The sequence below is a fragment of the Lycorma delicatula genome, chromosome 9 (genome assembly GCF_047948215.1).
Source record: "Lycorma delicatula isolate Av1 chromosome 9, ASM4794821v1, whole genome shotgun sequence".
Classification (NCBI taxonomy): Eukaryota; Metazoa; Arthropoda; class Insecta; order Hemiptera; family Fulgoridae; genus Lycorma; species Lycorma delicatula.
In genome coordinates, this window is record NC_134463.1 from 3,751,183 (window position 1) to 3,772,206 (window position 21,024).

At 30.6% G+C, this 21,024-nt stretch overlaps 1 protein-coding gene across 1 annotated transcript in view; it reads left to right on the plus strand.

The window, feature by feature from the left end:
- Positions 1–20,130, plus strand: part of IRSp53 (Insulin receptor substrate 53 kDa) — a 1,008,929-nt gene extending 988,799 nt beyond the window's left edge. The window contains exons 14-15 of the mRNA XM_075375577.1: positions 3,745–4,007; positions 19,253–20,130. Coding sequence (XP_075231692.1) covers positions 3,745–4,007; positions 19,253–20,108 — 1,119 coding nt within the window. The 3' untranslated portion in view covers positions 20,109–20,130. The remainder of the gene's footprint in view (positions 1–3,744; positions 4,008–19,252) is intronic.
- Positions 20,131–21,024: the final 894 nt, after the last annotated feature.

Genomic DNA, 21,024 nt, shown 5'->3' on the forward strand with positions numbered 1-21,024 from the left:
TTAATCGAATTATTTTTGTCTTCCTAGACATAGTAGTAGTGTAAATGACCCAATAAAACTACTTTGGGGGCAATATTGGGAAATAAGGAATCCGATAAAAGTTTAAATATATCGATTTTTGGAAATTATTTTTTTTTTTTTTTGGTTTATTAAACTTTTATATTACAATATAAATTCATCATAATTCACTCCCCACCTCCAAAAATTAATCTTAGGTAACTTTCAGTTAGATGTACATATTTCAGTGGAATTGTTTTTGTTTTATTCATTTTAATATAGTAAAGGTAAAATAAGGAAATAATTTTCTTGGGAGATGATTTTAAGGGTGGAGAAACCGATCAAGTTTAAAACTATCGATTTTTTTTAATTTTTTAAACTTTTTTCATGTATAAATTATTTTTCAATTATATAAGAATAGATAACCAAAGCCATGAAATTATAACAACTTTGTTTTCATCTTTTATTTTTTTATGCGTAAGTCAATCATTATCTTATATAAGAGTGTAATCAACGCAACAATTATAAATTGTAAAATATTAAAAGATTTCAAAGAGACTAATTTTTCTTTGACATAGTTACATCAAACATTGTAGTATCCTTCTGAAACTGAGGTTTATTGTATTTTAAATTTACATACTTACAATTTTTTTTTTTTTTTTTTTTTTTTTTGCTTAAATACTATACCGGTGAATACGAATAAATAGTTTTATAGTTATATAAATAATAAAAATAATAATAGTTTTTTTTGTCTCCAGTTATTTGACTGGTTTGATGCAGCTCTCCAAGATTTCCTATTTAGTGCCAGTCGTTTCATTTTAGTATACCCTCTACATCCTACCTCCTTAAAAATTTGTTTTACATATTCCAAACGTTGCCTGCCTGCACAGTTTTTCCCTTCTACCTGTCCCTCCAATATTAAAGCAACTATTCCAGGATGTGGCCTATAAGTCTGTTTCTTCTTTTAACTTTTCTTTTTTCTTTTAATTAATAGTACTACAGTAAATAGAGATTTTTCAGGGAACTAATTTAGGGTACAATGAAAAATTTTTAAATATTTGTTTTTATATTAATTTACAAAACTGTAGTCTCTCGACGGGCAGATAAAAGTTTTGTTTTTTGGTAAGGGATAAAAAAAACTTTTTTCGGGAATAACTCAAAAATTATAACATCTAAGTAATCTTATGTTTTTCTGACTAGAACAATATTATCGTTATCTCTTTTTCAACCCTTTGGAAAAACAAATTTTTTCGTTCTTTTTTTAACAGATAATCACTTACAAATATGAAATAGCCATTTAACTTTTAAATTACGATAGGTTGGTCAATTTTGGTCCGGTAGAATGGAAGTAAAAGTAAATTTTCAAGATTGAAAGTTCCAAAATTTTTTTTATTTGTAATATCTTATGATCCGTCCTTTCTTAAAAAGCAATTTCCGAAAAAATACGTCAAAAGATTATAACAGTATAAAACTGTTCATATTTTTTATAATCAATCGGGTTGCTAATTTGATTTAGTTTTCAAAAAACATGCCGGCCTCCGTGGCGTGAGTGGTGGCGTGAGTGGTAGCGTCTCGGCCTTTCACCCGGAGGTTCTGGGTTCGAATCCCGGTCAGGCATGGCATTTTTCACACACGATACAAAACACTCATCTCATCCTCTGCGGAATGAATTGTTTGACTGCAGACCCGGAGGTAAAATAAATCAAAAGAAAAAAGTTTTCAAAAAAACATACGTGGATTACATTGTCGAATAATTTGCCGCCTTAGTTTAATACCTCGATCGGGTTAAAATTTTCTAAGTATTATTTTATTCGCTAGTTCACTGAAATAAATAAAAGTCTTTGTTTTGATTATATCTCAAATTATTTTTATTATAATATTCAAACTTACGCTTCATGTATGTATCGTTTTTATACATTAATTTTACATATCTGTTAAATATATCTTGAGTCTCTTACTGATGGCTAACACTAGACTTACTAACAGCAATAGAGCATTAGAAGAATTCATTTAATAAGATTAAAAAAAAGTGAGAATTTAGCAGGGATGCCACCTTCTTTTAAAAATTAAATAATTCAATTAACTAACCTCATTTAAATAATCCTGCGTTACACAGTATTTATAAATTTGGCATTATTCACTAAAACCCCATTTTTTTACCTTTCAACCCTAAATAAATAAACCACTTATATCCAGCATTCATAACTCTCTAATTACTTAAATTACATGCCAAACAAATATTTTCCAAAGTTTCATGACTCTATGCTAATTATAAAGTATTATTAATATGATAATCATGACGCACAATGATTTCAATAAAATAAAGAATTATATTCCAATTACACAATGACCACCAGAAAAAGTTTCCTTATAACCTAAAAAATAATCATCAGAATGGCTTCATTTAGAAAAAATAAGATCTGAAAACAGGTAACAGTACATATTCTTCGTACGTATCGGTTTGATAATTAATGAGTTAATTCACCATATAAACTTACAACAAAGAAGCTTGTAACGTGGAGAAATATGAAAATAAAATTTGTATCGTATAAAAAATTCTGTTTGACCAACCAGGCGGCTTTGAACCCGGAACCCTCTGAATGAAAGGCCGAGTCGTTACCACTCCGCCACGGAGACCAGCACTAAATGTGATAGGAAAACTTCCTTATTTTATTAAATTTGTTTTATTAATATTATTTTAAGATATAATTACTGTTTGTAATAATAAAATTAAATTATTTTTTTTTAAATTTCCAATTAATATTTTGCTAAAAATTCGATATTTATAATATTTTTCTTAACTTTTCATTGACTTAAGATATAAAAATGAATTTTTTTCGTAAGTTTTCTCAAAATGAGGAGTTAACTGGATGAGATTTGTTTTCATTAAACATTTATATCGTCTTTTAAAGTTATAATTTTTGTTAACTTTATTAAACTTTTTATTGTTTTCAATTTATTGATTTCTAATATGTTATAAATAAGCTGTTATCAGGTCAGAATAATATTAAGCTTTATTAATTAATAATGTAATTTATTGTTCCCTAAAAATTATTAGTTTTACATTTTAATTTTTTTTTCAACCTGTAGAGTTTATTCTTCATTTAAAATAGAGTTTTATAGATTTTGCTTGAAAAACTTCAAGAAGATTTATGATCTATCGTGAAAAATTATCTTTTTTTTCTATAAAATTATAAATTAAACGCCTATAATATTTATATGATGTTTCTATAAAACTATTGTCTTGACGATCTATTACAAAATATGTTCTGTGTATTGATTCTCCAAATATCCATTTGTTTACGGCTTTTATGACCGCAACTTTACATCACATGAAGATCAGAGTTTCTAATAAATCGGTATCAACTTTTAAAATGTAATTAAGGAAAGTTAATGAAAAAAAGTCACTTATTTTTTTCTTATAACTGAAATTTAAGCGTAGATGTATTAATACGTGCAAAAACCTTTTCAGTTTAGGGGGATTCATAAAATTGTACTACCGTTATCGTTGTAGTTTAAAAATTAATCTTTTGGATGCAAAGAATGTTCAGATATTTTTTTATCTATTTATTTTTTCTATTAACTTTAGAGATGACATTCTGATGTGACATCACGAAATGGAAAAGTACTGACGTTTCATTCAGAATTCGTAACTTGTTTGCTGACGGTATTGTTGTTGTATATACATATATTTTTTTGTGTATGTGTGTGTGTCATTTTATTCTATGTATATCTATGCTTTTTCAGGGTCGATCGGGGAACGAGAATTCTTTTAGTGCAGGACCCCCAGGGGTCCCGGCTCCAGTGGCCCCTCAGCAGGGAGCCAGACGCGCTCCACCACCATTACCACCTCTTCCACCCCATCCGCAAACTCTTCCTGCTTCTCGTCAACCCCCAAATAAACGACAACCTCCAGCAAATGCTTCCTTACATAGCTCTAATGACAGTGGTTTTAGTAACGATCCCCCTCCGGCTCCAGAAGTTGATTATTCTGATGATGAAGCTAACAGGTAAATTAAAACTTAAAAATATTATATTTATGTCTTATACTTTGTAAAATTAATTAATTTGTACTATTTTTTAAGGTTTTTTCTTAATTAGAGTAATTCTATATTCTATTTTGAGCAAAGATATTTACTACTTTCCAGTTTAATTAAATTAGATTAGTGTAAATAATTTGTTGTAATAATTACATCATATTTCAGTTAAAGGAAAGATTTTAGAAATATTTTCAGAATAAATTAATTGATATTTGTAAATAAATTTACCTACTTTTTTTTAGTATAACAATTTTTTTCGAAGAAATTTAACGATTTGTTAATTGTGGTTGTGCTTCAAATTTTATCGATTATTTTGATAATAAAATTGACTACAAATTCAACTAAAATTAATTTATAAATTTAGATCAATTACTTAAAAATGTATAATTTTTAATATATTTATTAGTTATTTCTTATAATCAGTTCAAGGAAAGTATCAAGTTAATGTTATGAAAGTCAGCTCCAGTCACGTGAGTTATATCAATTAAATAGGTTTTTCAACTTTTAATTTCGTGAATTGATTATTAATTTGATTACTAAGAACATTTTTTCAGTTATATTACGAATGTATAACTTAGAACAATAGGGATTTTTTGCTATGCTAGAATACTAGTATAATTTTTCAGTTATACTAATTTTATTTTCACCAAATATTTTGATGGCTTAATGTGTTGTTTCATAAGAATGATAAAAATCCTAAAATGCGTTCATTTTATTCCCCAGTCATGTTTCTATTAAACTACAGCATTAAAATTTTTCTTCAAATGAACTGTAAGAAAATTACCGTTTATTACTACTTGTATTAAATAACTCGATTTTACTCCAGTGTGAAAAGAAAAAATTTTTAATATATCCTAGAAACTGCTTGATATTTAATTTCGTTACAGTGCCCTCGATAAATTTTAACTTGTAAATTAAAAATTTTCCGTTATGATGGTTATTTTTTTTTATTTATAACTACTTTAATACGGAATGGTTATTTTTTTATTTTAAGAATTTTCCCGTTCATTTTTTTAACAGCAATTAACCACCCTAATTTTATTATGAATATTTTTATGCAACAACGAAATGCTATTTAAAGGAAAAATTAAAAATTCCTATTTTAACTAATGAGAAAATTTCATGATCATGTAATAAATTTGACTATATATCTACAATTCTAGACTACTTTTCTTAAAATAAGGCGCCTTCCGTCATCGTCTTGCAACAGCGACTAGTACTGATACGAAATATTTGAGCAACTTGTTATTTACAATTATTACTGCATACTCAACATAATCATTTTTTTAAAGAAAAAAGTTAATTTCCGTAGAAGTAGTTATTATTTCAAAACGGATTACCAACTGAAAAATTGTTCATAAAAAAAAAAACATGAAAAAATGTATATGTTACTTAATAGGGAATTAGAAACTTTTTAGAATAAATTTTTGTATTTTTCACACGTTGTAAAATCGAGTTAAAAATAATTTTTGAAAAATGTATTTTCTATTTGTTTTTTTTGGGGGGGGGAAATAATGCAGAAATTAAATACATTTTTTAAAAATACGTTTAAAGAAAAATAATTTGGAAATAGAGTAAGATTACTATCAAATTTTTTAACATTATTATGAAAGTACATGTTTCAAGCTCATCGAGTGGATATAACAGCTCGTAATAACTAATTAAAAATTATTTATACTTAATAAAAGTATTTATTAAGTATATGTCCATTAACACGAATGAATAGTCGTCACTGAATACGACACAATAAAGAAAGTTTTAATCGAAATTGTGCACCATATCATTTGCGAAGCAAACCATAATCTGTAGGCTTTATAGCTTGAGTATAGCTAGAATGTTTGAGTTGCTCTTTCATTTTATGTATAATTAATCAGTGTATGTGAAACTTGTAAAAATTTGAGAAATATTACACAGCTTTAAAACTCCGCCATTTATTTTGAAACATATATTATTATTACATATATAATTTTGTTGCTTTTACTAGATATTCAGAACTGTACTATTTTCGGTAATTATTAGTTTAATTACTTGTTATTATTTGTTCATATTTTAATTACTATTATTGTTTAATAATTATTTTATTTAAATTATTAAATGAAGTTAATTTTAATTAATTACCTTATTAACATTGCATGAAAGCTTATTTCTTTGCACGTTCTATTATAACACTAGCATAATTTGTTGAGCTTTGCGTCAAATTAATTTAGAATCCCATTTTAATGTAATTCTACATAATGTAATATGTTACGTATAAATATAACGTTAATTTCAATCATACGCTATATTTAAATACAAAGACTCAAAAATGCACGTACTTTAAATATTTAAATACTATATACATTGCTTCTGGTTTTGAACAAAAAACCTGTTCTCATTTATATATCATATCTAAAAATTAATGTTATTTCTAGTTATTTGTGTTTCTCCATTCTCAAAAATACGTAAATATGTAAATATAAATTTTTAAAAAATATTTTTTTACATTTTCCGTAATTATAAACTGATCAGAAATAGTTATATATTTTCGGTTGAGCGTATTGAATTGTTTTAACAAGTTTACCTAGCATAATTACATTACTGATACAGTCAAGAAAACAAAAATGTTAGTCATATATTGGTTACAATAAAAATAATAAAATAATGTTTTATTTTATTTTCATTGTGATAAACCTAAGCAATAATAAAATATTTTATATTTTATTCGCAAGAATTTCTACAAAATTTCCGGTTAAAAGTTATAATTTTCCATTTACCGCATTTTTTTAATTTTAATCTTATAGTCAGTAAAAGATACTGCTGACTTATTATTATTTTATAATACGTTTTTATAATACTGTTAATGTAATATTATTTTACACACAATTACAAATTTTAATCTTAGCACACATTTCGAATTTATTTGTTAAGTTAATATTTACTTAGTTGCTTAATATAAATTATTTAAAACCAGGTGCTTTTTACTCGACTAAATAAAGAAAATAAATACTTTCTGCATTTTCTGTGGTGTTTTTTATCTTTTAATAGGGAAATATTTTTATTTTTTTATTTATTTATTTTTTTATATTATTTGGGCAAATCTATCGTATGGTTTTGATATATGTAGAGAACGTAAGATAAAAAAAAACAACAGTCAGAACCTCGTTTAGAACCGGCCGTTTCGCTTGAGGCGAAACGCCGAAAGAGTGCAGAAACCAGAAGGATTGAGATTGAGGCTAGGAAAAGCTTGCAGAAAGCTTTTTTCAAGAGCAGCATTCCAAAACCTAAGTATTTGGTTATCACTAAGGAAGAAGGTAATTTCTTAAAGGTGAGTCCTTTCCTCATCGCTCGAGAAATAAACAAATGTGCTGGAGGCCCTGTAAAAGAAATAAGAAAAACTTTCACGGGACTTCATGTAGAGACTGTTAATGATATACAGGCTCAGAAGATTCTAGGACTGAAGAAAATTGGAGAACTAGCTGTACGTTTTGATCCCCATGGCACGCTCAACACCTCAAGGGGTGTTGTGGTCTGTCGGGATCTTTTAAATTGTTCGGAGCAAGAGATTGTAGAGGAACTGGCAGCACAAGGAGTAATAGAGTGCCGTCGATTGAACATGAGAAGGAACGGTGAGGTCTTACCCTCAGCTTCTCATGTCCTCACTTTCAACCGGCCTACTTTGCCGGAAAAGATAAGAGCAGGGATTCACCGTTTGGATGTGCGGGCATTTGTCCCACAGCCAATGAGGTGCTTTAAGTGCCAACGCTTTGGCCACACCGCTCTTAGATGCGAAAGACCGCAAATATGCGTGTGCGGTGAAGAGGTGCATGAGGAAGAGCCGTGTAAAGAGCCTCCTACATGTATCAATTGCAAAGGAGCATTCTTGTAGATCAAGGAATTGTCCTGTCTACAAAGATGAAGTAGATGTGCAGGAAGTAAAAACCCTGCAAAAGGTCAGCTACTTCGATGCAAAGAAGATAGTTAACGCCCGTAAGCCTAGAGCAACAACAGCGTACGCTCAGGCTGCGGTTGCCGCTCCTGTCCCTGCTCCAGTTGCTGTCGATGAAGGTCAACTCATCAGTAAACTTGCTCCGACCTTGGCTAATATGATCGAAAGAATTATTGACAATAAAATGAAACCTTTCAATAGTAAAGATCCTATAAAGCCAAAGATATTAGTACAGCCTCCTCCCGAAGATAAAACACCGAAAGCTGCTCCTGTTCTGAAGAAAACGGACGCCAAAGCAGAATGCCAAGTCCGACTCAGTGAGATTCTTGATGACAAGGAAAAAGTGATACCTACAGAAACTATTATGGGGGCTCCCAAGCCTCCTGTAACTGAAGTGGCCTCTAAGCCTCAGAGGCCACAAAAAATCACACAGGGGGGCGAGTGTCCCCCCTCCCACAGGCGGTGAACGGTGCGACCCCCGTGTTGGGGAGCGGCCAGGTTGCCGCCTCTCAATCGGCGCCTGGAACCGGCGCCGATCCATGCCTGTCGTCGTCAGCGGCTTCGTGGTCTCCGATACGGAGACCGGAAGCCTTACAGGCGGCGACCTTCTCCGCGAACACGATGCTGTTCGTAGGATGGAGAAGAAAAGGAAAAAAGGATGGCCGAAAGGAAAACCCAGACAATAATTTAATTAAAAATTAGCGAGTCGATTGTACAATGGAACATCAGTGGATGTTTTTCAAACATCCATGAGCTCCAACGCTTGGTACATGACGTAGACCCGATTTGTATATGTCTGCAAGAAACGCATTTCCGCCGAAATGAAAATTTTAAATTAAAAGGATTCGATATATTTCGCCGAGATCAACCGCCAAATGTAAGAGTTAGAGGTGGAGTAGCTATATTAACATCGACTAGAGCTACCACCGAAGCGGTTGTTCTAAACACAAACCTACAAGCGGTCGCCGTTAGAATGAAGCGTCCGCTCCAGGTCACTGTCTGCAGCATATACTTGCCGTATTTTGATTGGAATAAGGATGACATAGCAAGACTAATTTCCGAGCTTCCCCCACCTGTTTTACTGGTGGGTGACTTTAATGCTCATAATTCTCTTTGAGGATCAGATCGAATAGATCCCCGTGGAAGAGAACTGGAAGGGTTCCTGATGAATTCAGAACTTATTATTTTAAACGACGGATCAGGAACCTTTTTCAATGCCAGAGATGGATCGACGTCCTGTATAGATCTTGCACTTATAAGCGGATCGATAGCACCGAGGTACAGCTTCCATGTCATAGACGATCTGCATGGAAGCGATCATTTCCCGGCGCAAATTGTAACTGATGTTACAAGCACAATATATCCCATCCCTAAAAGATGGTTATTTGAAAAGGCAGACTGGACGAGCTTCACAGCTAGAACGATACTCCCGAAAACAACTGGAGTTATCGGAGACGATATCGACGCCATAACAAATGCAATAATTAAGTCGGCATCGAGATATATTCCCAAAACATCTGGGAAACTTACGAAAAAACCCGTTCCATGGTGGAACGATGAAATAAGTGAAGCTATAAAAAGAAAGAAAAGGGCGTATAACGCCTTTAAGAAGCGTCCTAGCATAGAAAATCTTGTTGCCTTTAAGAAATACAGGACGTATGCAAAACGTCTTCTGATAGACTCGAAAAAACGATCCTGGCAGCAATACATGTCATCCATCGACAAAACTACTACTGCATCAGATGTTTGGAGGAAAATGAAGGCGATTTGTGGGCGTAATGATTTTGCTCCCATAACTAGCCTTAAAGATGAAGATGAAATAAAAGACACTCCATATGAAATTGCAGAGCTGTTATCCAATCACTTCGAAAAGGCCAGCAGAACGGCCAACTACGAGGAAGGTTTTCGAACCAAAAAAGAAGAACTCGAAGGTCTACTAAATTTTAGAACTGAGTATAATTACTCATATAATGTACCATTTAAAATGAAAGAATTCGCGAAAGCGTTGGAAAAAGCAGGTAACACAGCTGGTGGTCCGGATGAAATCCATTATAATATGATCAGGCAGCTGAATACCACTGCAAAACGCAGATTATTAGAACTTTATAATAAAATATGGCGGGATGGAACGTACCCGCAGCAGTGGAAAAAAGCTCATGTTGTTCCAGTACCAAAATAAAATAAAAATTTAACAGACCCCAATAGCTATCGTCCTATTTCTTTGAGGTGTGCTATGGGAAAAATACTGGAAAAATTATTAATCATCGACTCGTCTGGGTTTTGGAAAAAGAAAATCTGATATCACCGTATCAAGCAGGTTTTCGGCAATACCATTCTACCACTGATCAAATGATCAGCTTAGAGGACATTATATATAACAGCTTTATTAAAAGGAAACATTGTGTCGGAGTCTTCGTTGATCTTCAGAAGGCTTTCGATATGACCTGGCGTCATGGTATAATGCTCCAGATACATGAATGGGGCATTCGTGGCAATCTGCCTATATTGCTCAGCAACTACATGAATGACCGTACCTTACAAGTACGCGTCAACAATGAATATTCATGTGAAAGAATCTTGGAAAATGGCATACCGCAGGGTTCGCCGTTGAGCGGTACCTTGTTTACCATTTCCATTAATAAAATGATACTAGCCATTCCAGTAGAAATCAGCAACAAAAGCGTCTATGTTGATGATCTGGCAATCGTGTATGCCAGCAACAAAACTGCTATGGTGAGGTACAAATTGCAACGAGCGATCAATGCTCTAAATGAAGTTGCCAGGAACAACGGATTCCAATTCTCACCAGAGAAAACGTGCTGTGTACACTTTTGTAGGAAGAGAATTCCTCATCAAAGTCCTGCGTTGACAATTGACGATAATCCAATACAATATAAAGATAGCGTAAGATATTTAGGACTAGTATTGGATAAATCCCTTACATGGGGATTACATATACAGGACTTGAGTGATAGATGCAAAAGAGCCCTAAACATTATAAAATGTTTATCGAATTTAAATTGGGGCTCAGACAAAGAGACATTATTGAGATTGTATAAAGCATTGGTTCAATCTAAACTAGACTACGGATGTATCGTATATTCATCCGCTAGAAAGTCGCACTTAAGAAAGTTAGACGTAGTTAATAATAGCGGAATAAGATATGCAACAGGCGCTTCCGCACAAGTCCGGCGGCTAGTCTGATGTCTGAAGCCGGAATAATGCCACTACATTATAGAAGAGAGATCCTTTTGTTAAGATATGCAGAAAATGTATGGGCTTTCCCTGCTCATATAAATAATAAATTGTTTACGAATCATCCTATGGCTGCAGTATATGAACATCGTGCTACCTATTCCAGACCAACCGGAATTAGGTACCACGAATTAAGAAGAAAATATGAAATTGCTATACCAGAGACACTAGCAATTTCTACTAGAGAAATACCGCCATGGCTCTTGCCAGCGGTAAATACAAGTTTGGATCTCTCTCAAGGAGAAATAAAAAAGAAACCAGCAGTGATCATCAAGCAGGAATTTTTAGCAACCGTCAGTAGTTACGAAGAACATATTAGAATTTATACTGACGGTTCTAAAACCGAACATGGTGTTGGATGCTCGATATATATAAATGAAGAAGCCCACTTTTGGAGACTGCCAGATGTAGCCAGTGTCTACACGGCAGAACTCACTGCAATTCAGCAAGCTTTTCGCTACACTGAACACTATTGCGAAGAGAGAGTGCTAATATGTTCCGATTCATTAAGTGCACTCGTCGCAATTCGGAACAAGAACATTAAGGATGTCCTAATTGCAAACATCCTGTCCATTTTATACGTACTAAAACAACGAGGACAGCGATGCGTATTTGTATGGACTCCAGGGCATGCCGGTATTACAGGTAATGAAATCGCAGACGAAGCTGCCAGAAAGGCAACAGTCTGCGATGACTTGGATGCATTTCCTGTAAGAGTGGCAGATGTTAAAAACCGTCTAACAAACATAGTATGAAACAAGTGGAACGCTGAATGGAGGAGTTTAAATACAAAATTAAACTCAGTTAAAACTTCTCCTTATAAATGGAAAAGCGACTTTAAGTTGACTCGCCGTGAACAAGTAGCGGTGACCAGACGTAGAATCGGTCACACGCGATTAACAAATTTATATTTGTTAACCGGCGAAGTGAGACCAATGTGCGGTGTTTGTAATAAAACACTGACAATCAAGCATCTAATAGAAGAGTGTACCATATATGAGGACCTCAGAAAGAGGTTCCGTCTTACAAATAATATTAGTGCTGATCTGGATAATGGAAATGAAGAAAATATAGTTGCATTTTTACACGCCAGTGGACTTCTTAAAAGTCTATAAAATGGAAGTTTAAAGCTGTGGTAAAAGATACTCTAAGCGGTAGTTTTATATATACATATAAGGGAGTCTCGAAGCGTGGCACGTATAGTGACGGGAGGTAGCCCTCTTGCCTAGGCCATTTTGGCTCACCTGCATTCAAGAGCAGTGAGTCGGGGTGTGTCCGATGATGGCATGGGGGACTCTCAAGGGTGGATTGAGGGCGCGAGGCTATGGGTGTACGCCGTGCATGCCTATGGCCTGATATAAGAAGGATTCAACTGCCACGGCACCCTGGCACGACTGATATACTTCTCAACGGCGGTTCTGGTCGCCCCGAGGGTGCTTAAACAAACTATAAATGAGACTTCGTAGAAGAAAGAAAGAAAGATATGGTATTGATAAGTTTAATTTTAATTTTAATTTCATGGTCTTTTGAGAACCTATCTCAAATTTTAATATAGGGGCCCTTTACACCCCGTAAATGTTTGTGATTGTCCTTGTCTTTTATGTTTTAATGTTTATTGTGAAGTTTGTGTTTTTAAATAAAATGTAAGGGCCCTTTACACCCTTACATATGACGATCCTGATGGAGATAATAATTTCTTTTAAAGAATGTGACGAGGGCTAATGACCTTAGCAGTCGATGCCCGTTAAAATTCAGTTAAAAAAAAAAAAAAAGCACCAGTCAGAATTGATTTCTGTAATATTAGTGATTTCCAGCACACAGAAAATCGCCGTAATAAGCCATTGATGTAATTTAATATGCAGAAGTATATTCAGTTTAGTGATGAAGGTTTAACAATAACCGTTTGATTTCTCACCTTTCCTATCAAAACTGGAAGACGGATTTTTTTTAATCATGAGAATGTTTTTGTAATTTATGTCGGGTTACCAACATCTCTAATGCTTATTACACCATTCTACATACTTTTTACATAAACAATCATTAACATTTAAATTATGCTGATTTGTAGAAAAAGTGTACCATGTACTGTTATTGAAGAGCCCCGTTCGTTTTACAAAGTGCTGTTCAGTTAGGTAGACCGTTTGTTCATGCTTATTATGTGTATTATTTATAGGACATGTACATAAATATGCTAGATTATTTTTTTATATTTTACCATTTTCTTAGTATTTTAGTAAAGTCAATATCAAATTTTTTTACGATGACATAACCGGATTCGAAATATTGCGCTGTGGCAGTGATGTATATGTCGTTTTGATTTTGAGAATTTTAATATTTGGGAACGGTTAAAAAGAATACCAAAATTTAAAATCGATAGAATTATGCTAGGATTATTAATAAAACAAGGTCGATAACATTACAGATAGTATCTGTATGAAAATATCTGAAAATGTTTACATAAATTTCTAAATTTTTATTAGAAGATCAAGAAATATTAATATTCCGTTATTGATCTAGGGATTTTTTTTTATACCTAGAAGTTGTGAAAATTTTTTGAATCTATTGATTACAAAATCAGTGTATGAAGTAGCTGATGCTCGAATCAGCAATCAGTGATACTTTCTTTGAGAGTAATAATGTTTTTACCCACTCATTATAAACTGAATATCAACTGTGTTTCCATGATGGTAACAGAAAACCATTTTAACACTTTCACAAGTCATGAAATCCTCAATGTAATTGTTGAGAATAGTTGTATCAATTGTGGGAGTCTGTTGCCACTTCACCTAAAAGCATTGATTTTTTCAAATTTTTATTTTTCTACTGTCGGAATTTTTTAAATATTTATTTATTTTTAATGATATTTATTATTTATAATATTAAATTAATTTGTATATTATTTTCTTTTTTAATTTGTAAGAGTACTATTTATGTATTGACGAAATCCTCCCGGGATTATTATAACCTATTCTACTCGTGAAGATAATGAAAATGTTCACATAAACAAATGTTCTAAAATGCTTCGTTTGCGAGTTACAACTAGTGAAAGATCGGGTTTCAGTTACTCCGGTAAAAAGAGATTGTACTGAAATTTTTAGTACATTAATTAAGGTTCATTAGTGATTTATTATGGATTTTGATATGAAAAATCGAATAAAAGAGGTCCAAGAACCGCATTTGCAGTAGTAGTTCTTAGAAAATCTGGGATAAAAATCAATAAATTTGAATAAAAAACCCGTTTTTTATGTTTGACGTACAATAACTTTGTTAGATGGTCAATAAGCACATAAAATCTTCAACAAAATTTGTAGAAAATTTAATTCTTAAGAAAATTATTTAAGATAAACTGAATAGAACAAATAAAACTAGAAAAATTTTATTTACAAAAAATGCATTACTTTATTTTCAGAAAATTACTTATTTAATGTAAACAAAAAGCAAATTCCTTTTTGGTGATGCGAAAATAGGTAAAACAAAATTTACTGTTAAAAAATTTAAAAAGAACTGGAAATTACAAAACAATATAAAATAAAAATAAATAAAAATTACTTAATTTTTTTTAATGACAGAAATCCAATAAATTATTTGAAAAATTATTTCAAATTTAAAAATAAAATAACAGCAGCTGATCAACAGTTCATAATACTGTATTAGTGTTTAAATCATTCTGAAAGGTACATTAAATACATCTGGTACTGTGAACTGTGTTGTCGTTACTATGAATTTTAATTTGAACGTGATCGGTTTGCCATTGAAGTAATCCCGTACTAACAACATAGGAATACGCTAATACGATACTCATTTTGGGCTACAGCTGCTGTAGTAGAATACGAAATACCTTTTTCGAATCGAAGGAATCCAAATGCTAAGATAATTAGCGCTGCTTTTCCCAATATTCCGGAAACAGATTCACTACCTAGTATTCGTACAGCTATGAACGATCTGTCAAACACCACTCTATTATTGATGAAATTATTATCGATGCAGTTCAACAACGTCTTTCTAAGCAGATCGGAGTTTCGCATATGATGATTTGGAGGACACTAATCAAAACAAGTTTTAGCCTTATCATAAACACCCATTTCAATATCTACACCTGGAAGACTGCCTTGTAGTTTTTGCTGGTGGAATACAAATCGAATACTGTAAAACCATTGTTTACCGATGAGGCAAATTTCACTCGAGATAGCAACAATTTACTTTTCACTAGTAGAGTAGGTCATGAAAAGTCCCGGGAGAGCTTCCTGATACATCCTGAATATATGTATTATATATATATATATATATAGCCCCTAAAATCTAATATTTCTGGGATAAATAACAGTAATTTAATTGGAGTAATAAACAGACGGTTTATTTTTCAAATCTTTTTAAATTGTAATATATTTTTAACTCTCACATTGTTTTATTTTACTACTGTCGTTATATACGGAGCAAATGTTTATTCCCTCACAATTTTACAATTTCATTCACCACAGAAGCTTACAAAGAAGTCTGTACGTGGGAATATGGAAATGGAATCTTTGTAGCGCATGAAAAATTCCATGTCTGACCGGGATTCGAACTTTGGATCCCCGAATGAAAGGCGGATAGGCTACCATTTTATCATGGAGATCGGCGTTTGATTATTATCAAATGCTTGAAAATAGTTTACTTTGTTTATCCTCTATGCAGAAACCAGTACAAGTAAATAGTGAGATTTGTGACAGTTCCAAAAAATTAATGGTGGAACACGTTTCTTAGAAACTTCTTTACAAGATTAGTATTTTGCCTGCACACTCCTAACATACACACACACACACACACACACACACACACACACACACACACACACACACACACACACACACATATATATATATATATATATATATATATATATATATATATATAGATAGAGATAGATGTATCTACTCTAAATATCTGAGTGTGCATGCGCGCGTTCACACTAAGTGCAAATATTGAGTTGTTTGTCATGTGCATTCACTACATCTTGAACTATATAATGTTGTAATAATACATTTAAATTTAGATATATACGTATATCCATATAGGCACTAATACGCACGCGTACGTATTCTCATACATAACCATTATAATGTAATCAATGACTCAGATATCCTATCCAAACATCTATTTTCCCTAACCTGTCAGCACATAACTAAATTCAGTTTGTTTTATTTAAAGAGATACTCTCATTTACATATTACTGTAACTAGAATTATTTAGTTTTTGATTATATTAATTTATTATTAGAATACATTGTGCAAAAATTAAAAAAATTAAAATGTAGTTCTTATTCATTTACTGTTTAAACACTGTTTCGTTAATTTTCCACTCGAAATTCAATTTATTTTAATCGAAATTACTATTTCTGTATTTTCATACATATATAAAATAAGAAATTTTTATTATTAATAAAGAATGTAAAAAATTTATTAATAAAAAGTTTGAATTTTTACTCTATTAACAGAGCGATTCTTTTTTATTTACACTTTTATTTACACAACTACTGTAAAGAGTACAAATTTACATATTACACTTACAAATTACAACTTGTAAATTTTCAATTTTATTTGAAATGAGAATAGATCCATTAAATTAAATTTCGTAGCTTCAAATATTATCTAATAAAATCTTTAGTCAATTAAAATAAATTCCAATATTCACTTATGGAAGCTAATTATTTTATTATACTAAATAACGTATTCTTACAAATCGTTAGCCACTTATTACCATCGGTTGAATTTACACAAAAAAAGTCATGTATGTTTGAAGTCATACTTCAAACATGATTTTAAAGTTATTTTATTTATTTAGCAATTAATTTAAATCATTAAACAATTATTCCTTTAAAATAAAAATGCTCGAAAGGTCTTTTAAAAGGTACATAATTTAAATTTTTAATAGATTTCACAAAAGATCATAATTCGTTATTGTACTTTTTATTTTTTTTTTTTATTTTTTATTTTTTGAAGGAGATTTAGTTGTTTTCGTTTTACTAAAAATAGATTTCTTAACTGTTCGTTTTTAGTTGATTTAACTTAGTAAATTTTGTCATAGTTAAATCCTGTGAAAAACTTTTTGCAACATTGTTTACTGATAATTTAACCAAGTTATTATTTTTTAACAAAAAAAACTGTGCTTTACAACACCAATTTTTTGCGTATTACATTACTTTCTCAGAAATTATTGGACACTTTTCTGGAACCTGTTTGATTCAATTTTTCAGGTCAAAAATCATATGAAACTATCAAGTTTATGTTCTAAGAATTTCAGTACGGCTTTATTTTACCTGTGGATCAGAAATCAGGGAGAAATTTTTCGCAAGCTGTAACAGGAAAATAATGCGCTACCAAACTCATGATTATTTTTTACCTTTTTCTATTTTATCTTTTTGTTTATCTTTACTTGTAGAATGTCCTTTAATTTCTCCCGTTTTCTCATGAGACACTCTAAACATGAAAGCCTTAATGAACAGGAACTTGAGATCTGTAAATCTATTTCAATTTTTTGATTTAGATTACTTATTCCGATGTCTTAACGACATGTACAGAGTACTCAATTATTTCGATTACCTGTTTTTTTAGATTAAATTTTTAGTATATATTTTTTACATTAAAAACATTAAAAACAAATTCGTAGTTGTTTGTATTTAACGTGGTGCCGATTACATTAAGTCGAAATTTAAAGAAGAATTAAAATCGAATAACCCTTTTTTTTTTTGCATTGTTTTAAATTTTTAAGTATGTTTTTTTTCTGAAAAAAAAAAACATTTTCTTCATCTGTTACTTTTATATAATGATTGTAAATTAAAAATATTATCATTAATTAATTATAAACAATATTATCACAATTATTTTTAAATTTTTAGAAGTATGAAAATGCAGAAATAAAGTTATTACTTCCAAATCAAAAAATTAAGTGACGCTTGTGTAATTATTTGAAGACATAAATTGATTTATTCCCTTTGGCAACAAATGTTTAACCCAGTTAGTAATTTTTTAACGATTAGTACAAGATGGATTTTCTTGTATGTAAAAGATATGAAAATTTAGCGCGGTTTAATGAGTAATATATATATATATATATATATATATATTAATTTAGGTTTTTTATTTACCCTTTTGAAGATAGAAATAATAATAATAATAATAATGAATAGTTGAAAAATTTGTTTAAAATGAACTCCGAAAATATATTCTATTAAAAGATATAAATATTTCATTTAGAGAGCTTAATTACTCAGATTAACACTAACTATTATTAAACAGTTAATTTGCAAATGAATTGAGCTTTATCATTCAAATTCCTTTGAAATTAATTATCGACCTTTCTTTGATGGTGTGTCAAGTAGTATTGTTTATGCCAGCTTTCTTAGACCGGTTAAAAATTTTATAAATATACAATTAAATAATAGATTTGATGTATTCGGTATTAATTTGTTCAATATGTTTTTGCAGATATAAAATAGTTTGAAAAATTTATAGCTCAACTAACTAATAATTTTACTTGTAATATAAAATATAAGTAAAAAGTTAATTGATTGTGTAATTTTTTTTTTTTGGTAAATTTAATTATTTAGTTAATTGTACCTACGTACTGTCTATATATATAATATTTATTAGGAATTAGGAATTTTTGTACAATTATATAATAAAAAATTCCTGTATATTTTACTTATTGTTCTGCATAATTGTAAGTCATTAAATAATATTTTATGCATGTTATAACTTCCATATGCTGCAACATTAATTTTAAATTTGTTGTTTTTTTTTGTTTTTTTTTATAATTTGTGGTAAAAGTGATTTTGAACTAAGTGCTTGAATAAAACATTATTTAGTATTTAGTGATGTACTGGTGATGGTGTTATATGATATTTTAATTTATAACTCTATAGTTCGTGGTAGTGCATTGTGAATATTTAATTTTTTTTTTTAAATAAAAAATTGGTGCTGGATTTAATTTGTTATAATCAAAATATAATATTTTTATTATGATATTTATCATTATTTGTTTATATTGTTTTAAACAGAAGAACAACATTGATGAAAAACCAGAGAAATCGTACTGAAAAGAATAGCAATATAAACGGTATGGAACATTCAAACAGTAACGGTAAAAAACATACTTTATCTTCGATTCACGGATGGCTCGGTGACAATTCAAACGATTGGTATTCAGATCAAGAAATAAGTAAGAATATACATAAACCTGTTAGACAAAGTTCAAGTGTCGGTCATTTATCCACGTTAAACAGAAGCCGAGAAATGTTAATGGATAACCCAAAACTGGAATATAAAATGCAAATGAAAGCCGTCGATATACCTTATGAGAAGAAATTAAAACGTACTCGATCTTTATGGAAATTTAAAAAAACTGACGAAGTTCTTGAAGGTATGGCGTTGTGGAAACATCGCTCTTTAGTCGATGTTTCCGGTACGGTCGGTAAAGACGGTACACCTATTTTGGGTAAAAAACAGATGTCTTTGAGTAAGGAACAAGATAATAATAGTAACGAAGATGTTTCTGATGAAACTTTGGTCAACGGTGATAGAAAAGAACGCGAACGTGACAGAGAAAGGGAAATCCCGGTCAGGACATCAAATAATCGTAGAGGATCGGTCGATTCTGAAGATACTGACGATGATGATGATGATGAAAATGATGACACCGAATCTTGCATCGTTGTAGATGATCAACACAAAGCTAAAGTATCCAGTATGCTTCCTCGTACTCATCTTATACGTACAAAATCAAGAGCTGATCAAGAAGCTCATAATTCTGATTCCGATTTACATGTTAGAAGTCAACAGCGTAAGATGCAACATCGATCACAAGCGGCTGGTGATTTACATCGTCCGTGGTTCGATCCTTGGGACAACGAATAAAATGAATACATGAAAATATTTCACAAGGCAAGATAATTTAATTTTTTTTATGGTGATGGGTTTATTTTTCTTTTATCATAATTTTTTTCTTACATAAAAAAATAATTTTATTATGTGCTCAAAGTTATTCTATAATAAAAAAGGTTAGATTTTTAAAGTTTTCTGAACGAAGTATCAACGTTTAATTTTATTAAAAAAACAAAATATATTTTTAGCTGTAATTAAATAGTTCTTTTTTTTCACGATCCTTTGATAAAACTGAAAAAATTCATAAATTTAAATTTCGATTTATTGATGAGATTTATGTACGATCCTTAAAACATACAAAATTAGATTTTTTTGCCACATCAATATATTTTTTCCTTTGTCTTGTTTCTGTAAATAAATTTATGGAACAGAATATCTTCGGGATAAATAAGAATATATGAAACTTTCATAATCGGTTAAAGATATATGTATATTGATTTAACTAAATTCGATCATCAAATACAAAACAAGTGCAAAAACCCCATAAAAAATTATATAACTTTTAAAAACACAAAGAAGTATCCAGTATTTCCTACCTTTTAGTGTCTTATTCGTTAGTTAATTTTAAAAACGTTTTATAGCTGAATTGCAACTATAACAATTATATTTAACAATTTACTCACGTGTTGTTTTTACAACACGCGCTTTATTTTCAAAGACTATATTATTAGGAAACTAAAAGATTTTTCACTTAAAAGATTTTAGATTTTTTGAAAAATTTTGGATTTTTGTTGTACTGATAATTCTTTATTATACATAAAAAATGAGATTTATTGAAATAAAAATGCAAAGATAAAAACTCTAGCGCCATTAAATACGTATAAAAATTAAATTAAAAATTTGATTATTATTTTAATCGTTAATTATCATTACTAGATGTAAAAGAAAT